The sequence below is a fragment of the Pseudorca crassidens genome, chromosome X (assembly GCF_039906515.1).
Source record: "Pseudorca crassidens isolate mPseCra1 chromosome X, mPseCra1.hap1, whole genome shotgun sequence".
NCBI classification, from domain to species: Eukaryota; Metazoa; Chordata; class Mammalia; order Artiodactyla; family Delphinidae; genus Pseudorca; species Pseudorca crassidens.
Window position 1 is genome coordinate 67318189 of NC_090317.1, and position 22802 is coordinate 67340990.

The window sequence follows — 22802 nt, forward strand, 5'->3', positions numbered from 1 at the left end:
CATGACGCGGAGCAACTAAGCCTGTGCGCCACAGCTACTGAGCCTGTGCTCTAGAGCCTGCAAGCCACAACTATTGAGCCCATGTGCCACAAGTACTGAAGCCCTCACGCCTAGAGCCCGTGCTCAGCAACAAGAGTGTAGTGACCGCAATGAGAAGCCCGCGCACAGCAACGAGCACTGCAACGAAGTGTAGCTCCCGCTCGCCGCAACAAGAGAAAGCCCACGTGCAGCAACAAAGACCCCAAAACAGCCAAAAAATAAATTTATTTTTAAAAAAAGTCATACTATTTTTTTTTTTTTTTTTTTTTTTTGCGGTACGCGGGCCTCTCACTGTTGTGGCCTCTTCCACTGCGGAGCACAGGCTCTGGATGCGCAGGCTCAGCAGCCATGGCTCACGGGCCTAGCCGCTCCGCGGCATGTGGGATCTTCCTGGACCGGGGCATGAACCCGTGTCCCCTGCATCGGCAGGCAGACTCGCAACCACTGCACCACCAGGGAAGCCCCCATACTATTTATTTTTGCCTATCAGAATAGCTGACAATTACTACTTATCTGACAGAAGTGGTATAAATCATACTGAAAATTACCTCCAGTCATTAGAAATTCTCAGTGCCAACTCAGGAACAAAAACAGAAGGTTGAAACTTTCTTAAAGACATGTTTATTTTGCTTAATCATGTTGGAGGGTTACGTGCATTTGAATACTTTAGTCCTCTTTTAACATTCTAAATATGATATAAAGTGTTCAAATTTTACCAAATGGTGTCACTACTATGTAGTTACTAATCTTGCAACCTTCTGTGCTGCAATGACATTCAAATCCTTATTCCTACTTTAAAAAGTCATGAAATTACTGGCTTTGGTACATTAATGAGAAAACAGGACATATTGCCATAAGAGCAATTCTAGTATTTCACCTATTGAGTAAACATTCTTCAAATGTTTGGTTAAGTATAAATCCTTATCTACATCAGGAAAATTTGGAGAGTCCTAAAAGCCACTTACCTGATAACCTACAGTATCAGGTAAGTGAATTTTAGAAATCTCAAATTTAGCCAATATAGATAGGTTACTCAACTGAAATTTCATTTTCTGCTTGAGCACTATTAAAAAGCCACTACTTGAGGCTTACTTCAGAGCCTTTGGCTGAGGAAATAAAGAAGCACATGGTGTAGATACTGTGTTTTCTTCAGTTAATATCTTACACATAAAATCCAATGTCATAGTGAATTCAGGATAATCCACCAATCCAAAAACTGGTATAGTTACAGAAAGCCAACAGCAGAGGTCACTAGTAGTTAGATAAGTAAAACAGATCCTTTCTTTAATAACCTCATAAACATCTCAAATAAATATGCTGAAAAATATAGAGCTCGGGCTTCCCTGGTGGCGCAGTGGTTGAGAGTCCGCCTGCCGATGCAGGGGACACGGGTTCGTGCCCCTGTCCGGGAAGATCCCACATGCCGCAGAGTGGCTAGGCCCGTGAGCCATGGCTGCTGAGCCTGCGCGTCCAGAGCCTGTGCTCCGCAGCGGGAGAGGCCACAACAGTGAGAAGCTCGTGTACGGCAAAAAAAAAAAAAAAAAAAAAAATAGAGCTCTAAGATAAATGCACCGAGGGAGCCAAGAAGCTAGCTAGTCTTCAGACATCCTAGGAGTTCATTTGATAGGACCACTCTTCCTATGGGTCTGGTGACACCCTAAGTTCTCTTGGCAGGAGTACAAAGGACTTAACGCCAATTCTAAATACAAACATATATGAGAGGCTGAAAGTAGTAGGTATAACCAAGATATGGACACCAAATTTTAAACTCATAGATGCCCTAAAATAACTCTGTTATCAGTTATTCATTAACTGTAATTTCAGCCTATTATAAAGTTGACTCCTAGGTGACAGCCAAACTTTCCTTTCACACTACCTAATAGAGAAAAGCTATTCAAGAAGTTGTACAGTGTTTTGACTTTAATATTAACACAAAGGTTAAATAAATAAAAATGATCAAGCTTGGTTTCATTTACAAAAGAAACAAACAAACCTACAATGAGGTTTTCAAATGTACTTTATTTCTTCAATCACGCCATATTTTAATGGGTACATAATGCTTTTACTTGGCATCAATTATGAGTTGATTTTGAAACAATTCAGTATTAAACGAGCTGGGATGATCACTGATCTCTCCATTCCTTTGGGGTGACTCTGCCAACAGGGGACAGGTTCCATTCTATTCCAATTTGTGTTGCTGTCTGTAAGAATTAAAATGCTGTCAGTTATATGTTTAAACCAGAGCCCACTCTCCCTTGGAGAGTATTTCCTAAAGTGGCAAAGGTATTCTGCACTATAGGTTAAAAACACACAGAAAGTCACCTGGGATACAGTGCCCTCCAGGTAGGCCAAACCTAATTGCTGTCCTAATTCTCTAGAGCAGTGCTGTTCAGTAGAACTTCCAGAGATGAAGGAAATGTTCTATATCTGCACTGTCTAATACAGTTAGCCACTAGCTACATACAGCTATTGAGCAACTAAGATGTAGCTAGTGTGACTCAGCAACTACATTTTAAATTTCATTTAATTAATTCAAATTTGTATATCACATTTCTATACTACATCCTCAAAAACATTGTTGCACTCAACCACGACTACCTAAATACTGCCAAAGAGAACTTTTATAATATCCCTTCTTCAAGTAGCACTTCACTTCCAAAAGTGCCCCCGATCACACATTTGTTCAACATCTGTTTACTCTTCCAATTAAGTACACACACTTATTTTAATAATATATCTGATTTCAGGAAGATCAAAATAAGAATGAAAAAGGCCTATTAATAAAGTCTTTGATTATTAAGGCAAGGGTTGTTTCATATCTTTTAAAATCAGTTTATATATTTATTATAACTTCAAGACTCCTATTTTTAACTAGCAAGTACAGTGACTGGTAAGTAGATTGGTAAATGAAGATGTAAAAAACTAAAATATTAAAAGCAAGTCACTTTATATGTCATCCATCAGAAATGCTGTACTCAGTTCTTCTATAGAAGAAAGGTTGATTAAGCAAAGAAAGGTGACCAAGATGGTGAAAACCCTGGAAATCATATAACAAAAAAATGATCAACAGAACTAAGAATGTTTAATATGAAAGAGAAGATCCAGGAGACATGATAGGAATCTTCTAATATCTAACAGCTGATACATGGAAATGTGATCAGAATTTCTGTATTGCAATGAAATGATGGGTAAAATATGAAGGAGGCAGATTTTAACTCAACATAAGATCTTTTCAACCAGCTACACAATATGGAAAAGACTGCCTTTTGATCCACTAAGCAACTTGTCATTGGAAATGTTAAGAACAGATGACGGATGAATGCTCAATGTTGAGGAAGAAATTCCTGCACTAGGTGGGTAATTACGTTAGAAAATCTCTAAAGCCCCTCCTAACTAGAAATGTATACTGTGTGAAAACATTTTGAATACATGAGATAAATGGGAATAAAAAACATCTAAAACAGGTTATCAATCAACAGTACTTACATATGCCCATACAGCAACACAGAAAGTGGCTCCACTTGCTAATACAGCATTACCATATTTGTCATGGAAATCAGGTGCCCGCTTCTGGTGGCTCTGCCTTGCCATTGTTTGCGGAATGCTTCGAACTTAAAGGGGGAAAGAAAAGAGAATACGGGAGCATATCTATCAATTATCAGGAAAAGAGAACATGTGTAATTGATATTGCCACTCACAAAAGCCAAGGAAGTTAATTCTACAGTATTACGCAGTATAATAAAATGTTAAAACATATTGCAGCTAAAAGCAAAGTAGCATACTTTGAAATGCTTCACAAATAAGATTGACAGATGGATAAATATGTGATATAACAAATACAGCAAAATGTTAGTTGTAGAATCTATGTGGTGGGTATGTGGGTATTCATTATACAATTCTTCCAACTTTTCGATATGTCTGGAACTTTCCACAATAAAATGTTGAGGGGAAAAACCAAGAAAAAGTGATGTCAGTAACATCCATGACAAATTGGTATTTGTATAACCTCTGAACTTAGCTCCTACTTCATTAATTTGAGTATTTATGACTTTGAATTTCACTAAAGTTTACTCAGCAGTGCTCAACAACTTACAACATAAAGGGGTAAATAAACTCAAAATCATTAAAGCACGCTAAATGTTTATGACCTTAAAATTACCCCAAAACCTCCAAAAACTAGAGTAATCTTGACTTTTTAAAAAAGTGACTAATGAATATAGCACCATGCTAAAAGAAATGGGGTATATGGAAATGTGTAAGACACAGACCCTGTTCTTGGGTAACTTCCACTCTAGGGGAGGCTATTAGATACAAAGACACAAACCATTATAATAAAAGGAAGTACAATGTTACCTAAGCACTTTGAATAGCAGGTAGGATTTGGTTATGTAGCCAGGCTATTAGATACGAAGACACAAACCACTATAATACAAGGAAGCAGAATGTTAGCTAAGCACTTTGAATAGCAGGTAGGATTTGGTTATATAGGCATTGGAAAGGCAAATCTGAAAAAAGCAGAGACAGAAAACCCAGTGTCCTAGAAAACAAATTACGTTTGAAGGACAAGGTAAATAAATTAGTAACAGGAGGTAAAACTAGAAAGGTTCATGGAGGGTCACTTTTTTGGTAGAGGTAAAAGCTGTTGAGCAGAATGACAACATGAAAGCTTTGCTATTACTGCTATTTTAGTAGAAAGAGTTTCAAACTGCCTCTGGAGGTAGTTGGGGGGCTTGGGAAAGAGCCAAGACTGGAAAATGCATATTTCCAGCTGCTTTTTTCTTCCTCTCCAATCTAAGTAGCAGGTCCTTATTGTTTTAGAGCCTCAAAAGGTATGTAATGAAAAACGTATTAAAGAAACAGCAATGTTGCCCATTCACTAGCACTTATGAATATAATGGGTTATGTGATACAATGGGTTATTTGATATAATGTGATACAATGGGTTATTTCACGATAGTTATTTGACCATTTAATGGTTTCTTCGCTTAAGTGCCTTAGTTTTTTTTCACCTTTAGTCACACTTGGGATGAGCAAATTTACAAACATTTCCCAATATAATCTGCTCTAGAGCAGTTAAAAAGTGAGCATGTGAATTCCACATTGAAAATAACAACCCCCAAACCCCTTTCCTGAGGTACAAGGCCCTACCTGCTCAAAAAGCAAAGAAAATAAGATTACCAAGCAAGCAATTCTGGAACACCTCATGACCTCAACACTCAGGTCACCCAAGTGGATTTCTTTGGACCTCTTCTCTGTGACAAGAAATGGTTCAGTTACCACCTATTGGTAATCTCATATAATCCTCAACAACTCTATGAGGTAGGTATTATTTACTAAGCCTCTATTTTACAAAGGAGGAAAATGAAGTTGAGAGAGGTTAAATCATTTGCCCAAAGTGAAAGAGATAATAGATGTGGCTTTTGGAATATGAAAAACCGGTCAGACAACTATTTTTTGGTTATTGTCAAAGGTGCTTGAGCATTTAGAACACAATCTAGTAATACTTCTAATGACTCCATAAACAGAAAATAAAAAGATGGCTAAAGAAGCTAAATGGTAGTTGTTTAAGGTCACTTTCATTGTAAAACTGCTCACGTTACTCAAGGTCACCTTCAGTGCAAATCAAGTATGGAAATGACTTTTATCTCTCCAATCTAGTGCATTCTCAGTACATAATGCTGGTCTCAAAATTTCCCTGTACCTGCCTAACTTTTAGGTAAGAAAAAAATGACCACAATTATTTAGTTAATAATCCACAAATAACATAAAAGCTGCAGTGCTACCATTTAGGTTGTCTCCCTGCAATGAAACCAAGAATTGGAGAAGAGGCTCTTCCATTTGCGGGTAAACGTGTCCCCAAAGCTAAAGTTTACGGAATTACTTAAGGAACGAGAAGTGTTCACCAGGTGTCTCCCCTGAAATCGTAGGCTACCGAAAAATAAATAAAAAAAAAAAGCAGAGCTGGGTTATGACTCCAGTAACAAAAGAGAGCTGGGAACCCAAACAGAAACGCTGAGCGATTAGGCTAATGCTAAGGACATTTTCCCAATTACTTGGGGTGAAGTAGGAGACAGAGCATTTAGAATAATAAAGTCGAGATGCACATGGAAGGAAGGGGCACGAAAGACCACGAAGACAACGGATAAAGGCAGTTGGAAAAGATGTGCTCACAATTTTTGCTCACCTCCGAGACGACTTAGTGCGTTTTTGGCCAAGGGAAACATCGTGAAGCTGAAGACAGAACGGCGGCAACTGCAGCTGCTGACTTCTTGCAATTTCACCTCTAGTACCCTTGCAAAGCGCCCTGAGAAACAAAATGGCTTCCTGCTGAGCTCGTTAAAGAGATTTGATGAATCTCGCGAGACCTGTAAAAAACCTATAGAATTTGTCCTCTTTACAGCACGGAAGGATAAACGCCTTGTGGGAAACGAAGTTTTACACTTTGTAAATGACATACCAAGATATTTACGTAACAATGAGAGAATCCCTGGCCTCGAAGCCAGGTTTAGGGATCTATAGAGGAGAGCTGAGACATTGATCTCAGACTGAGACATCAAAGGCACCAGCTTCAAGATAGTGTTTCAGAGGACTGAGCTTGTGTCTCGCTCCACACTAGCAGTACTTTCTGTTCCCTCCAAACTTCCTTCATTTCTTTAATTTTTTTCCTATTACTACCTACTAATTCGTTTAACTTTTAATTTTGAAATGATTTCAAGTTATGAGGAAACTTGCAAGAACAGTAAAAAGAATTATTAATATGTAGATAAATATGTGATAAAGCAAATTTAACAAATTGTTGATTGTAGAATCTTGGCGGTGTGTGTTCAGAGTACAATTCTTTCACTTTGTATATTTGGATATTTTCATAATAAAATATTGGGGGAGGGAGACTTCCTGTACACCCATTACCAAGGTACACCACTTGGTAATATTTTGCCACATGTTTTCTTTGTGTGTGTGATTAAATACATGTACATAAAAGATGTATATATAAATGCATCTCTTTTTTTCTGAACCATTTGAGAATAACTTGCATACGTCATGTGTTTTTACCTGTTAATACTTCAGGGTTCATTTCCTAAGAGTAAGCTATTCTCTTACATAACCACAGTACAGTTATTAAATTCAGAAATTTTAATATTGAGACACTACAGCTCATATTCCAATTTCACCAATTACCCCAATATCTCTATCCAGAATTCAATCCAGTTCCCTGTATTGAATTTAATTATGTCTTTTTTTTAAACATCTTTATTGGAGTATAATTGCTCCACAATGGTGTGTTAGCTTCTGCTTTATAACAAAGTGAATCAGCTATACATATACACACATCCTCATGTCTCCTCCCTCTTGCGTCTCCCTCCCACCCTCTCTATCCCACCCCTCTAGGTGCTCACAAACCACCGAGCTGATCTCCCTGTGCTATGCAGCTGCTTCCCACTAGCTATCGGTTTTACATTTGGTAGTGTATATATGTCCATGCCACTCTCTCACTTCGACCCAGCTTACCCTTTCTCCTCCCCGTGTCCTCAAGTGCATTCTCTACGTCTGCGTCTTTATTCCTGTCCTGCCCCTAGGTTCTTCAGAACCTTTTTGTTTTTTTAGATTCCATATATATGTGTTAGCATAAGGTATTTGTTTTTCTCTTTCAGACTTACTTCACTCAGTATGACAGACTCTAGGTCCAGCCACCTCATTACATGTAAGTTATGTCTTTAGTCTCCTAGAAAATCAAACAGTTCCTCGGCCTTTCTTTGTCTTTCACAGCACTAATTTTTTTCTTACTAAGGTAAACTTTATACTCTCAAGCTTACATATGAAGGAAGTGAGGTGCAGAATCAAGATTAGGCAATTGTAAGTGACAACTGGTAACGGACCTTCTGACTCCACAGGTCTGTGCTCCGTAATATATTTAAAGAGTACAGGCCAGTTATTTTGTAAAAGTTCCCTCAAATTTTGTGTGCTTGACATTTTCTCCTAATTAGATTCAGTTAATGCACTTCTGACAGGAATACTACATGACAGATATGTCTTCTTAGGGCATCTTATCAGGAAGCCTATAATATTAGCTTGTCCCATTATTGATAATGCCAACTTTAATCATTTGATCAAAAGGGTGACCTCCAAGTTCCTATAGTATAAAGTTACTGTTTTTCCCTTTGTCATTAATAAGTAACGTGAGGAATACATTCAGACTATGTATATATCCTGTTCTTTATCAAACTTCCACCCACTAGTTTTTGTATCCATTGATGATTTTTGCCTAAAAGAATTATTAGTATGAAAGTTGCAAAATGGTGATTTTCTAACTCTATCATTCCTTCCATATTTAATACTGAGTGTTCTACTATAAAGAGGAGTTTGATCTTCTCCCCTATTTATTTGTTCACTATCAGTGTGGATCCATGGATTCCATAGGTTATAATCCATTGCTATCATGATTTATTTTAATGCTCAATAGTCTCAGATGTGGTCAGTAGGATTCCCTTCAAGCTGGCTTATATGTCTTTTTTTGACGTCGCCATCATTTTTTTTGAGCACATCTTTATTTTCTGACACAAGGCTCATCTTGTACTTTCCCTGCCCCAGCACTGGAATCAACCATTTCCCTAAGGAGCCCCAATTTATTTCAGGGATGGCATTTAGCAACCTAGATTTGGCACTAGGTTTGCTCATTGATATTGGAGTGTCATTGCTTCTAGTCCTTCCTGTGAATAGAGCTAGGAATATATATCATGAATGATAAATTTATACAAATACTTCCAATTCCAGTCCAACCCCCAAAAGTTCTTTTTTACTTTCCCTCATTTCATATTTGTATCTCCCTTCTTACACAGTGAGAATCCTGGCTCTCAACATCAGTGTTTTTACATATTACATTATACACAATATATTTTCAGAATTGCTTTGCTCATATCACTATGAAAAAGAAATCTACCTAGTAGAGTTTAAGATTTGCTTGTAGTTGTGTTTTTTTCTTTAGACTAATGGTATGTAATCAAGGTACTGTGTTCACAAATTTTTCAGATTAGTTATTTTTTTTTTAGTGTGGTTTTTTTCATTTGAAATAGAGCTGTGCTCCCTTTTTTCTGTTTGTATTCAATTTCAGTTTTTTAACCCATTCTTACTGATGTGATTTTTAAATGTTTAACTTATTTTTTAAATTGTGGTAAAATATACATAACATAAAATTTAGCATTTTAACCATTTTAAAGTGTATAGTTCAGTGGTATTAAGTACATTCACATTGTTGTACAACTATCACCACCATCCATCTCCAGAACTTTTTTCATCTTGCAAAACCATATGATTTGCTTTTATATTTTATTTTTAAAATATTAACATTATTTCAAAAGTCAAAACTATACAAACTGGTGTACTTAGAGAAGTGTCATTCCCTCATAACTTTTCTACTCCATTTTCTCCACCTTCTGTAGGTAACCAATTTCATTAGTTTCTAATTTAAGCTTTCTGTGTTTCCTTTTGCAAAATGGGCAAACATATATATTTTCTTATTTCCTCTTCTATTTTACACAAATGTAGCATAATATGTATGTACTTTTGCACTTGGTTTTTTCACTTTAACAATAGATCTTGAAAATCCATATCATTTACAGAGCTCTTCCTCATTCCTTTTCTTTACAGCTGTGAAATACTCCATGGTATTTATGTACCATAGTATATTCAATCATTCTCCTATATTTGAACATTTAGGTGGTTTTGAGAATATTTCAATTACAAATAGTGCTGAAATGAACAAATTTGTGAGCATATATTTTCTTATTGTTGGAGTAGATTCCTAGAAGTGGGATTGCTGAATCAAAGGATAAATGCATTAGATATTAAGTTATCCTCCATTTTTCATTCCCACCAGCAATGTATGAGGGTGCCTGTTTCCCCACAGACTCAATGACATCATGTATTGAATTTTTGCCAAAATGATAGGTGAGATTTTTGTGTACTTAAAAAACTTACCTTAATTTTTTATTTGTTAAATTTACATGCAGTAAAATTCACTCTTTTTTAGTGTAGTCTTCTGAGTTTTGACAAATGCAAACAGTGTGTAACCACCCCAATAATTAAGGAGAGAAAGGCTGTATCCTCACAAAAAATCTCCTTGTGTGGCCCCTTTGTAGTCAGTCCCTCTCCCCACCTCCAGCCCCTGATAGTCACTGATCTGTTCTCTACCTTTCTAGAATGTCATATAAATGGAATCATATGGCATGTCCCAGTGTCCTTTTTTAAAAAATTTCTTACTACGAGTGTCTGTAAACGTTTTAATTTTTTACATATCTCTAGATCACATCTCTTCAGAAGCAACTATTTTCCCTTCCATACCCATCTCTTTGTCTCTCCAACTTAATGAAATTATTTTCCTCTCCGTGTGTTTCTCAGCAGGGCCTAAAAGAATGGTCATATGATATTCCACAGCATCAAAATAAATCCAAATTACATGCAATTGGTTTTGTTGGTGTTTTTCCTCTTGAGTATATTATTCTTCTCTATTATCCCAGTTTTACAACCCACAATGGTAAACAGAACTGGGCCAAATAAGTGGAAAGTTCTGCTATGTAGGATTTTTATTATTTTTTAGATAAGGGAACTGGATATTTAAGAAAACCGATTATGACACAAAAACTTTAAAAAGACAGAAGTGCTTTCTTACAACCTTAGTGCTGCGTCCATCTCTCAAACAAAAGAACGGCAAGTAAAAAAAAAAATTTGCTGTCTATAACAGAAATTTAAGTACTTGTTGGTGCCTACCTAATAAACCTAAAGGTTTGCCATGAATAAACACTTTAGAATATAACTTTTGATGTCTGTTGTGTTCAGCACATGTGGCACAGTTCCTGGGACACACAAGGTATTCAACAAGCTCTTGTTCATTCACTTTTTAAAATATCCCTCAGTAACACTGTTTTTGCTTTCCTGCTTTTACCTATTTTTTGGCTGTGTTGGGTCTTCCTTGCTGTGTGCGGGCTTTCGCTAGTTGCGGTGAGCCTGGGCTACTCTTCGCTGCAGTGCGCAGGCTTCTCATTGTCCTGGCTTCTCTTGTTGCAGGGCACGGGCTCTAAGTGCGCAGGCTTCAGTATTTGTGGCTCGCGGGCTCAAGAGCTCAGGCTCAGTAGTTGTGGCACACGGGCTTAGTTGCTCCACGGCATGTGGGATCTTCCCCGCCCAGGGCTCGAACCCGTGTTCTCTTCATTGGCAGGCGGATTCTTAACCACTGCCACCAGGGAAGCCCCAACTTTCTTTTTATTTTTTTATTTGAAATACTTTGGAGGCCAAATAAGGGACTTGGATAGCTCCTATCAATCACGTGGCTAGGTCCAATTTCTCTAGAATATTACACGAAAGAGGTGTTCAAAGAGTTCTAAAGAGTCTCTGGGAAAAAGTTTCTGTCCTAACAACCCTAAGCCAGCTCGGACGCTGAAAAGCCGCAATGCTTCACAACTGCGCACGCGTATTTGAAGAACCGCTAAGCCCGCCATCTTTACGTTTAATGAAAGGGGCGGTCCCTCATCCTTAGCGGACCAATGTAAAACCTCCAGATTGTCATTTTTCTATTGGCTAACAGAGACCAATTAGAAGTGAAACGTCTTTTAGCGGGCGTCTGGCTGTACAGCGCCCTGACGTAATGTGAGGGGACTACGGGCAGGGTTGAGCTGGACCAATGAGGAGGCGCGAGGGGGCTGGTTTGCCTGTTCTCACGCCCAACCCTCAGACCCAGCCCCAGGAAAGTTTCCCTTCTAGGAAGGAGAGAAGCGAACATGGCAGCGCGTTGGTGGCTTTGGTGCGTCTCTGCGACCGTAGCGGTGGCACTGCTGCTCGTTTACGGGGTTCCCTCAGCCTCTGCCCAGAGAAAGAAGGAGGTGAGGACGCTGTTTCCAGCAACACGGGCTTCTCCCGACGAGTGGGGCTTGAGAGGGTCTGTTTTGTCCTTCCCGATCCCTTTTCCCCGCCGATTCTGTACCTTTGGCGGCTCCAATTCCGCCGTTTTTGGAATTGTGGGATTCGCGAGAGAAGAAACTGTAATACCTTGTCTTCTGGGACTGTAGAGTCTGAGAGTGGGGTGGGGTAGGTGACAAGCTGGCTTCTATAGGCCTGTGGATGTACATAGCTACGAGTTTTGACACTTCTTTGAGTGTGGGCCCCATCAGGTGGTGGCGGGAAGTTCGACTTTAGGTCCAAGGGGTAGAATATCTGAGTCTTTCTTCTGTCAGTAGATGTAACTCCCTTTTAGACGTGTGAGAACTATGTATTTTGTAGCATTTTCACTTCAGGAATGAGAGGAGTAAACAGAAGAGCGGAGCTATGCCAAATTTATTTCATTGTCCAAATAATTGATTCAAAGCAAGTTACCGGAGTGAAGCTCTTAAACCATTTTCAATGGTTTACCAAATATCAAGCGCGCCAGGCGCTGTTGTGAGAAGCTTAGTGTATATAAGTGAACAAAACTAAGATTCCTCCTCGTGGAATTTACTGACTTTGGCAAGTGGAGGAGATACAGTATTCTTTACTCACCATTAAGCAATCCAAGCTGAGGAATTTTAACATTGTTGTTTTGAAACATGTGTAGAGCCGTATGCTCTTAGAGCTTTACAGATTACTAGCAATTCTTTATGCTCTCTAATTTTATAAATAAGGAAACCCAAGTCCTAAACTTACACAGTTAACTGTTGCAGAACAAGGACTGAAATCCTAGGTCAGTCCGTCTTATGCTATTTCCTGTACATTCTGTGCCTCCTTCTAGTACACGATACCTGTACAGGCACTTTTAAAATGCCATTTAAACATCTCCGATGCTTGTCAACTTGAGCTGAATTTAAGAGAACCTACCTTCTCTGTTTTTGAATATGTGTACTATTCCATAAGAAAAAAAATAAGCTAGCATATTAAAACGAGTTAATTAATAGATTGGCAAAAAGTAAAATTAAAAATATACAATTTTCAAAGTAATGGTGAAATGAGCAGGCTCATACACTGGAACTAGAAATCTATGTGCTTTTTTAGGAGGATTCCAAGCCATTTTTACGTGGAAAACAAGATGTAAAACAATACATAGTTTTATATTCTAGAGGCCTTTTATGTTTATATATATATATATATATATATATATATATAAAAGTGTATATATATATAGAGAGAAACCTTTGTAAGGATATACAACAGTGGATATCTCTGGGTAGTTGGGATTGTTCATTAGGGGAACACTGTAACTTTTTACCTTATATGTTGGTATTGTCTAAATTTCTACAACCACCATTTTTTAATAAAACAGTGAAAAATGTTAAAAACTAGTATTTCTACCAGTTAAATTATTTATTCATTTAACCTCTCACTAAACTAGAAGCAGAAGAGCCTAGCAGGGGATAGATTACTTTCAAAAGGAATTAGCAATGAATTATGTACTTGATTTTTTATTTTTTAAACATCTTTATTGGAGTATAATTGCTTTACAATGGTGTGTTAGTTTCTGCTTTATAACAAAGTGAATCAGTTATACATATGTCCCCATATCTCTTCCCTCTTGCATCTCCCACCCTCCCACCCTCCCTATCCCACCCCTCTAGGTGGTCACAAAGCACCGAGCTGATCTCCCTGTGCTATGTGGCTGTTTCCCACTAGCTATCTATTTTACGTTTGGTAGTGTATATATGTCCATGCCACTCTCTCACTTTGTCCCAGCTTACCCTTCCCCCTCCCCGTGTCCTCAAGTCCATTCTCTAGGAGGTCTGTGTCTTTGTTCCCATCTTGCCCCTAGGTTCTTCATGACCTTTTTGGTTTTTTTAGATTCCATATATATGTGTTAGCATACGGTATTTGTTTTTCTCTTTCTGACTTACTTCACTCTGTATGACAGACTCTAGGTCCATCCACCTCAGTACAGATAACTCAATTTTGTTTCTTTTTTATGGCTGAGTAATATTCCATTGTATATATGTGCCACATCTTCTTTATCCATTCATCTGTTGATGGACACTTAGGTTGCTTCCATGTCCTGGCTATTGTAAATAGTGCTGCAGTGAACATTGTGGTACATGAGTCTTTTTGAATTATGGTTTTCTCAGGGTATATGCTCAGTAGTGGGATTGCTGGGTCATATGGTAGTTCTATTTGTAGTTTTTTAAGGAACCTCCATACTGTTCTCCATAGTGGCTGTATCAATTTACATTCCCACCAACAGTGCAAGAGGGTTCCCTTTTCTCCACACCCTCTCTTGCAATTATTGTTTGTAAATTTTTTGATGATGGCCATTCTGACCAGTGTGAGATGATATCTCATTGTAGTTTTGATTTGTGTTTCTCTAATGATTAATAATGTTTTATGTACTTTAAAATTGTTAACACGGTGGATTTTATGTTACGTGCATTTTATCTCAATAAAAAAATGTTTTTAAGGAATCAGATTCTAACTCCCTTCCCATCATGCCACTGTTCAAGACCCTTATCGCTCTTGCAAATCTCTTGCCATAACTGCCTAACTGGTCATCCTTGAACTCATCCTTCATAGTGTTGCCAGAGATGCTAAGGTAAAAAACTGACAACCGAAAGGTTAAAATAACCTATTTTGCAAAGTATAAAAGGACTCCTGTGGTCTGTCCCTGGTCTGCTTTTTCCAGGCTCATCTCAATTCAAGCTCCGCCCTCTACTGGCCGCATGGCTTGCGGGATCTTAGTTCTCCCACCAGGGATTGAACCCTTGCCCCAGCAGTGAGAGTGCCGAGTCCTAACCACTGGACTGCCAGGGAATTCCTGCCTTGATCTTTCTATACTCTCTTGCAAGTATCTATACTTGCTGGAGTATCTCCCTTCTTCTCCCTCACCCCACTCCCTCATTCACCTGAGGGTTCCTACTCTTCAACTCTTAGCTCAAACATTACCTTCCTTCTCAACTAAGCTTTTCCTGGTTCCCCTAGGTGAATTGAGATGAATTCAGCACATTGTATTGTCATTGTTTATATACCAGTCTTTCCCATTAGACTGTGAGCATCTTGAATACAGACACTTTTGTTTAACTGAGGTATAGTTGATTTACAATATTATATGAGTTTCAAGTGTACAACATGGCTATTCACCATTTTTAAAGATTATACTCCATTTATAGTTATTATAAAATATTGGTTATGAATACAGACACTTTTAAATTAATTCTTTTCACACCTAGCAGTATCTGTCAATAAACATCTAATTAATTAATTAATTAACTGTGTACATATAAAGTCAGCAATCTGTTCTTTCACTTGAGGGTTTGTTTAGGTTTCACAATCTAAAATTGGATTTTCTCATCAGTAATCAAGGAACAAACATAGGCTGGTAAAGTTGGTTTCGTTTTTATACCTTTCCCCTGTAACTGAGCATGTTTTGGACTTTTAAATAATGAGATTACTGTGATACTACTTAGAGACAGTTTAAAAATATAGACGTTCTGTTGCAAAATGCTTACAATTTTTGAAAACATTATTTTTAAAAAATCCCAGGTCTATCCACCATAGTAGATTTGACTTTAAATGGTAGGATAATGTATGATCTTATAATCTAAGTATTATGTTTTAAAAGACACCTCTCCTGTATAACTGAGTCACTTTGCTGTACAGCAGTAATTAGCACAACTTTGTAAATCAACTACACTTCAATTAAAAAAAAATAGAGGGCTTCCCTGGAGGCGCAGTGGTTAAGAATCTGCCTGCCAATGCAGGGGACACAGGTTTGAGCTCTGGTCCGGGAAGATCCCACATGCCGCGGAGCAACTAAGCCTGTGGACCACAACTACTGAGCCTGAGCTCTAGAGCCTGAGAGCCGCAACTACTGAGCCTGTGTGCCTAGAGCCCGTGCTCCGCAACAAGAGAAACCACCAAAATGAGAAGCCCAAGCACCGCAACGGAGAGTAGCCCCTGCTTGCCACAACTAGAGAAAGCCTGCGTGCAGCAATGAAGACCCAATGCAGCCAAAAATAAATAAATTAAATAAATAAATTTATTTTAAAAAATAGAGAAGAACAACAAAAAAAGACACCTCTCCTAAATGAATATAATTAAAAATCACTCAAGTTCTTCATAGTTGTCTGTTGTTAAATGAAATGCTACCCTACTTATCAGATTACTTACACTCGTAACAGTGTTTTCACTGGAACATTGACTTATTCTCTAATATTTATTCAATGCCTTCTACATGTCATGCACTATGGTTTACATGCATTATCTCTAATCCTCACAATAACCCTGCAGAGTATTAGCCCTTTTTGAAAGGTGAGGAAACTGACACTGAGCAAGAGAGACGTTGGGGGTTTGCCTAAAGAAGCACAGCTGTAGAGGCTGAGCTGGGATTCTACCCCTTGTCTGACTCCAAATCGTATGCTCTCTGCTAGGCCACAAAGGCTTATTTTGCAGTGACTTATTTTATTTTTATGGTGAATTATTTCCCCCTCTGGTAGAAAGAAAGTTGCTTATTCTTGCAACTGGTGTCATTTTAGGGAGGCAGCATGATAAAAATGAAAAGGCATGGTCTTTGACAAAATTATCCATATCTCAAGACTTCCCTGGTGGTCCAGTGGGTAAGACTCTGAGCTCCCAATGGAGGGGGCCTGAGTTCGATCCCTGGTCGGGGAACTAGACCCCGCATGCATGCCGCAACTAAGAGTCCGCATGCCACAACTAAAGATCCCACATGATGCAAGGAAGATCCTGCATGCTGCAACTAAGACACGGTACAGCGAAAATAAATATTTAAAAAAAATAATAATTGACAATTCTTCACTTGTAAAAAATTATCCATATTTCTTGATCTACTTCTGGGAATCTGTAATAGAAAAATAATATGGAATATGGAAAAGAGTGTCATTTTTTTTCTTTTCTTTGGCCACACTGTGTGGCTTGTGGGATATTAGTTCCCTGACCAGGGATCGAACCTGGGCCCTGTGAGTGAAAGCCCTGAGTCCAAACCACCAGACAGCCAGGGAATTCCCTGGAAAAGAATGAATGCACAAAGCATACTGAAACATTAAAAAATGGTCTTAATAATGCTAGGGTGGCAGAGAGTTTTCCTCCCGTTTGCTCAGTTTTCAAAAAATTGTGTAAAATTTTAAAGATCATGTATGTTAATGCAACCCAAGTGATCTTTAGCAAGTTACTCTGAGTCTCATTTTCCTTATCAGTAGAATGGGAAAATGCCTATCTTCTTTTGTATTGTGAGAATTAAAGGAGATGAGGGCTGTAAAGTGCCTAATGCAGTACCTGGTATGTAGAAGACATTAGATGAATATTATTGATAGAAAATAAAATAAGCTTGTGTTCCTCGGCAGTATAAAATATTTTTCAATTGATCTTTTTATATTGTTTTTATGAAGCTTATTCAGAAAATAAAATTATCTGCATATTTTGACAAGGCAGGCAATTATTGGAAAAAACTTCTGTATTCTTTGACATTGCTTTGAGAAGTGATGCATGAAAGTATCACATGCGCAAAACCCCAGCAATTACTTAGAAAATACCTTATTACCAAGAACAAAAGGCTCAGTAGCATTGCAAAACAAACAAATTGAGACATCCTCCAAAAATAAACATCAAGGAGAGGGGACAGTGGTATATTTTAGCCCTGTGCAAGAAGTATGTGAACTGAGAATGGAGCAGATAGCATTTAAGGATTACAGATACTCTCTTCTCTGTTCACTGTCTTTCTCCTTCAGTCATTATCTGCCAATTATGTTTCCAGGTCTGTTCAGTCTCACTTGTAATTTAAGGATGGAGTTGAAAATTTATTCCTTAACCAGGAATTTTTTAAACTAACATTTGTAGGCTAGTGGATTATTAAGAAAGCTAAAAATATCAAGAATTTTTATGAATAAACCCTGATGGTCTAGAACACAGATATAATGAAATAAGTTTTGGGGGAAAGGGAGGTGCATTTTAGAGGAATTCAGACTGTTGATGCTTAGCTTTATTACTTCTGAAATTCAAAAGTAATCTTAATGGCAGCATCAGAATTTAGATTTAAATTATAGTGGATTCCTATATACCAGGGGTCCCCAACCCCCGGGCCACAGACTGGTACCGGTCCGTGGCCTGTTAGGAACCGGGACTCACAGCAGGGGCTGAGCGGCGGGCCGCCGGGCGGGCGACCGAAATACAGCCGCTCCTGATTGCTCGCATTACCGCCAGAGCTCCACCTCCTGTCAGATCAGCGGGGGCATTAGATTCTCATAGGAGTGCGAACCCTACTGTGAACCGCGCATGCAAGGGAGCTAGGTTGCGCACACCTTATGAGAATCTAATGCCTGATGATCTGAGGTGGAGCTGAGGCGTTGATGCTCTGCAAATACAGATTATCATTAGCAGAGAGCTTTGACTGTACGGAGACCATAATAAATCAATTGCTTGCAAACTCATATCAAAACCCTATCAGTGAGTGGCAAGGGAAAACAAGCTCAGGGCTCCCACTGATTCTGCATTATGGTGAGCTGTATAATTATTTCATTATATATTACAATGTAATAATAATAGAAATAAAGTGCACAATAAATGTAATGCACTTAAATCATCCCGAAACCATCCCCCACCACCCCGTCCATGGAAAAACTGTTCCACGAAACCAGTCCCCGGTGCCGAAAAGATTGGGGACCACTGACTGCTATATGCTATCTTTGCTGAGTGATATTTAGTGATAATAGGAAAATTTGTAGTTGTTAAGGCTTAATCTATTTTGCTAGAGCTAATTGGGATACATATTATGCAAGCAAGTAGAATAAAGTTAAATTAGTGCAGTGTTGTGTTACTGCACTTTCTTGGTCCTCTTAATCCCTTGTAGTCCTAAAATTTTCATCGTACTTGATTATTACTAACAGAATTAGAGATATTAATTGACTTCCTGTTAGTGGGATTATTTTGTGGCCATAATAATTTAAATGCTTCAAGAGAAGAGAAAGACTTTAAGCTTACTTAACTTTGTTGGTAAGCATTATATTTTAATTGTGAATATTATTACTCTTCTTTTTGTTTTATTTAAATAGTTGAAAGTAGAGTAATGTACTCCAAGAAGGGGAGATATCAATTGATTGTGAAAGTCTTTGCTTATAAATTTAATGTTTTTTCATAGTAAACTTTTATTTTGTTTTAAATAAATATATCCAGTGCAAATTTTAAGACTGGATGGGTATATTTTCTCAAATGTTTTTTAAAACTGTAGTGGAAAAAGTATTTGCAGTAGGAGTTGTTTCCAAATCAATTACTTTTTTGAGTTGAGCTCACTTGATAAACCTCCTACCTTTATGTACTATAGTCCCTGGAAAATATCTTTCCTACTAACAACTTTAAAGTATTAAATAGTAAATAGAAGGGCCTGAAGGTCACAGGTGATATATTAATCCTTTACTTTTGAAGGTTATGACTTTGGAAGATAAAGGAATATTTAGAGAGTGAATAGTGGGACTTAGTGTAGAGCCTATAGAGAAACAAAATTTTTATTTCTAAGGCATAGCTTTCAGTACCCAAACAATGGGCTCTTGACAACGAATAAGAGGCATCCTAAGGAAGAAGGTTCTTCAGTACTAGCGATTTACTCCGATCAAGAAAACTTTTAACTCAAATGTGAAAAAAGAGAAATTCCTTTATAAAATCATATAACAGAAGAGACAAAAGAAGACTAGTGAAAGAAGTGTCTAGGAATTATTAAGGTGTTTTATATATATATATATTTAACATCTTTATTGGAGTATAATTGCTTTACAATGGTGTGTTAGTTTCTGCTTTATAACAAAGTGAATCAGTTATACATGTACATATGTTCCCATATCTCTTCCCCCTTGCATCTCCCACCCTCCCACCCTCCCTATCCCACTCCTCTAGGTGTCACAAAGCACCGAGCTGATCTCCCTGTGCTATGCGGCTGCTTCCCACTAGCTATCTATTTTAAGTTTCATAGTGTATATATGTCCATGCCACTCTCTCACTTTGTCCCAGCTTACCCTTCCCCCTCCCCATATCTTCAAGTCCATTCTCTAGTAGGTCTGTGTCTTTATTCCCGTCTTGCCCCTAGGTTCTTCATGACCTTTTTTTTCCCCTTAGATTTCATATATATGTGTTAGCATATGGTATTTGTTTTTCTCTTTCTGACTTACTTTGTATGACAGACTCTAGGTCCATCCACCTCAGTACAAATAACTCAATTTTGTTTCTTTTTTATGGCTGAGTAATATTCCATTGTATATATGTGCCACATCTTCTTTATCCATTCATCTGTTGATGGACACTTAGGTTGCTTACATGTCCTGACTATTGTAAATAGTGCTGCAATGAACATTGTGGTACATGACTCTTCTTGAATTATGGTTTTCTCAGGGTATATGCCCAGTAGTGAGATTGCTGGGTCATATGGTAGTTCTATTTTTAGTTTTTTAAGGAACCTCTGTACTGTTCTCCATAGTGGCTGTATCAATTTACATTCCCACCAACAGTGCAAGAGGGTTCCCTTTTCTCCACACCCTCTCCAGCATTTATTGTTTCTAGATTCTTTGATGATGGCCATTCTGATGGGTGTGAGATGATATCTCATTGTAGTTTTGATTTGCATTTCTCTAATGATTAATGATGTTGAGCATTCTTTCATGTGTTTGTTGGCAATCTGTATGTCTTCTTTGGAGAAATGTCTATTTAGGTCTTCTGCCCAGTTTTGGATTGGGTTGTTTGTTTTTTTGATATTGAGCTGCATGAGCTGCTTGTAAATTCTGGAGATTAATCCTTTGTCAGTTACTTCATTTGCAAATATTTTCTCCCATTCTGAGGGTTGTCTTTTGGTCTTCTTTATGGTTTCCTTTGCTGTGCAAAAGCTTTTAAGTTTTATTAAGTCCCATTTGTTTACTTTTGTTTTTATTTCCATTTCTCTAGGAGGTGAGTCAAAAAGGATCTTGCTGTGATTTATGTCATAGAGTGTTCTGCCTATGTTTTCCTCTGAGAGTTTGATAGTGTCTGGCCTTACATTTAGGTCTTTAATCCATTTTGAGCTTATTTTGGTGTATGGTGTTAGGGAGTGTTCTAATTTCACACTTTTCCATGTAGCTGTCCAGTTTTCCCAGCACCACTTATTGAAGAGGCTGTCTTTTCTCCACTGTATATTCTTGCCTCCTTTATCAAAGATAAGGTGACCATATGTGCGTGGGTTTATCTCTGGGCTTTCTATCCTGTTGCATTGATCTATATTTCTGTTTTTGTGCCAGTGCCATACTGTCTTGATTACTGTAGCTTTGTAGTATAGTCTGAAGTCAGGGAGCCTGATTCCTCCAGCTCCGTTTTTCTTTCTCAAGATTGCTTTGACTATTTGGGGTCTTTTGCGTTTCCATAAAATTGTGAATTTTTTTGTTCTAGTTCTGTGAAAAATGCCAGTGGTAGTTTGATAGGGATTGCATTGAATCTGTAGATTGCTTTGGGTATTAGAGTCAATTTCACAATGTTGATTCTTCCAATCCAAGAACATGGTATATCTCTCCATCTATTTGTGTCATCTTTAATTTCTTTCATCAGTGTCTTATAATTTTCCGCTTACAGGTCTTTTGTCTCCTTAGGTAGGTTTATTCCTAGATAAGGTGTTATATTTGAGTTATCTAGAATATATCACATTCTTCAACCATTTCAGGAAGATCAGGTGGTGGTTTATTTTTAGGAATGGTGTATTTTTTCCTGTTGTGTATAATTTGAATTGCTTAATGTTTATTTAATTTCCCTGTGTAATTGCATAGAAATTATATAAGACGTAGTCCTTACCCATAAGAATTAAAATGTAGAGCAGTAGTACTCAAACTTCAGTGTATAAAGAATCACTTGGGGAACTCCCCTGGTGGTGCAGTGGTTAAGAATCCACCTACCAACGCAGGGGACATGGAAGATCCGGGAAGATCCCACGAGTCGTGGAGCAACTAAGCCTGTGTGCCACAACTACCGAGCCTGCGCTCTAGAGCCTGCGAGCCACAACTACTGAGCCCGCGCACCACGACTACTGAAGTCCGTGCACCTAGAACCTGTGCTCTGCAGCAAGAGAAGCCACCGCGATGAGAAGCCCATGCACGTGGCCCCCGCTCACCACAACTAGGGAAAGCCTGCGCACAGCAACAAAGACCCAATGCAGCCAAAAATAAATAAATAAAATAAATAAATTTTTAAAAAAGGAATCACTTGGGGTACATGTTAAAATTCCGTATTCCTGGAATCCACCAGAAGCTACAGAGCCCCCCAGGAAGAGAAAGGGAAATCACAGCCTTGATTAAAGATTTAAAGGCATCAGAGGTGGTAAGTGATGCAGTATCTCACAACAACAGCCCTCAATGGCCAGTGAAAAAAGACTAACAGGAACTGAAGCCTTATAGCAGATTATTACCAACTGATTTCAATTGTTTTTCCCATAGCCCAGGCTGTTCCAGACATTGCGACTGCAACTGAATCTATTACACAGACTGATGACAAGTGGTATGCAGTCTTAGACATCACTAACACCTTCTGTGCCATCTTACTGATATTTGAGGATCAAGGTCAGTTCATTTTCAGGTAGCAAGGTCTCCTATATATGTTTATAGTATTCTCTAGGGGTACCTAAGGTCCCGTGCCATTTGCTACCAGTTGGTGAGTCAGGATTTAGCATAAGTTCCTCTACCCTTCCATGTTTAAAGCTTTCACTATATGGATGATGCCTTGTTGGCAAGTAAAAGCCTCAGCCTCAATGACCTTGGTGGTGGTGCTCTCATACTACAGAGGTAGCCAGGAGCAGTAGCTGATAAACCTGA

The 22802-nt window shown here is 38.3% G+C and overlaps 2 protein-coding genes across 3 annotated transcripts in view; one reads left to right on the forward strand and one right to left on the reverse strand.

Moving 5' to 3' along the window:
* Positions 1-2038: 2038 nt before the first annotated feature.
* Positions 2039-6385, reverse strand: COX7B (cytochrome c oxidase subunit 7B). Its single transcript, XM_067722600.1, has 3 exons — positions 6224-6385; positions 3526-3650; positions 2039-2240 (listed from the first exon to the last, which is right to left on the reverse strand). Exons 1-3 carry the CDS (start codon positions 6261-6263, stop codon positions 2163-2165), a joined length of 243 nt encoding a protein of 80 aa, XP_067578701.1. The 5' UTR covers positions 6264-6385; the 3' UTR covers positions 2039-2162.
* Positions 6386-11736: 5351 nt separating this feature from the next.
* MAGT1 (magnesium transporter 1) overlaps positions 11737-22802 on the forward strand; it is a 47842-nt gene continuing 36776 nt past the window's right edge. Inside the window, exon 1 of one of the 2 annotated variants that reach the window (XR_010940121.1) lies at positions 11737-11912. Coding sequence is in view for 1 of the 2 variants with exons in the window: in XM_067724447.1 (XP_067580548.1) it covers positions 11811-11912 (102 nt within the window). In the remaining variant the exon portion in view is untranslated. The remainder of the gene's footprint in view (positions 11913-22802) is intronic. The other variant, XM_067724447.1, reaches the window with a different exon arrangement.

Coding starts and splice junctions, on each gene's coding strand:
- COX7B (XM_067722600.1), bottom strand. CDS start 6,263: ATGTTTCCCTTGGCCAAAAACGCACTAAGTCGTCTCGGAG. Junction 3,651..6,223: donor CGCACTAAGTCGTCTCGGAG/GTGAGCAAAAAT, acceptor TCCCCCTTTAAG/TTCGAAGCATTCCGCAAACA. Junction 2,241..3,525: donor GTGTTGCTGTATGGGCATAT/GTAAGTACTGTT, acceptor TAATTCTTACAG/ACAGCAACACAAATTGGAAT.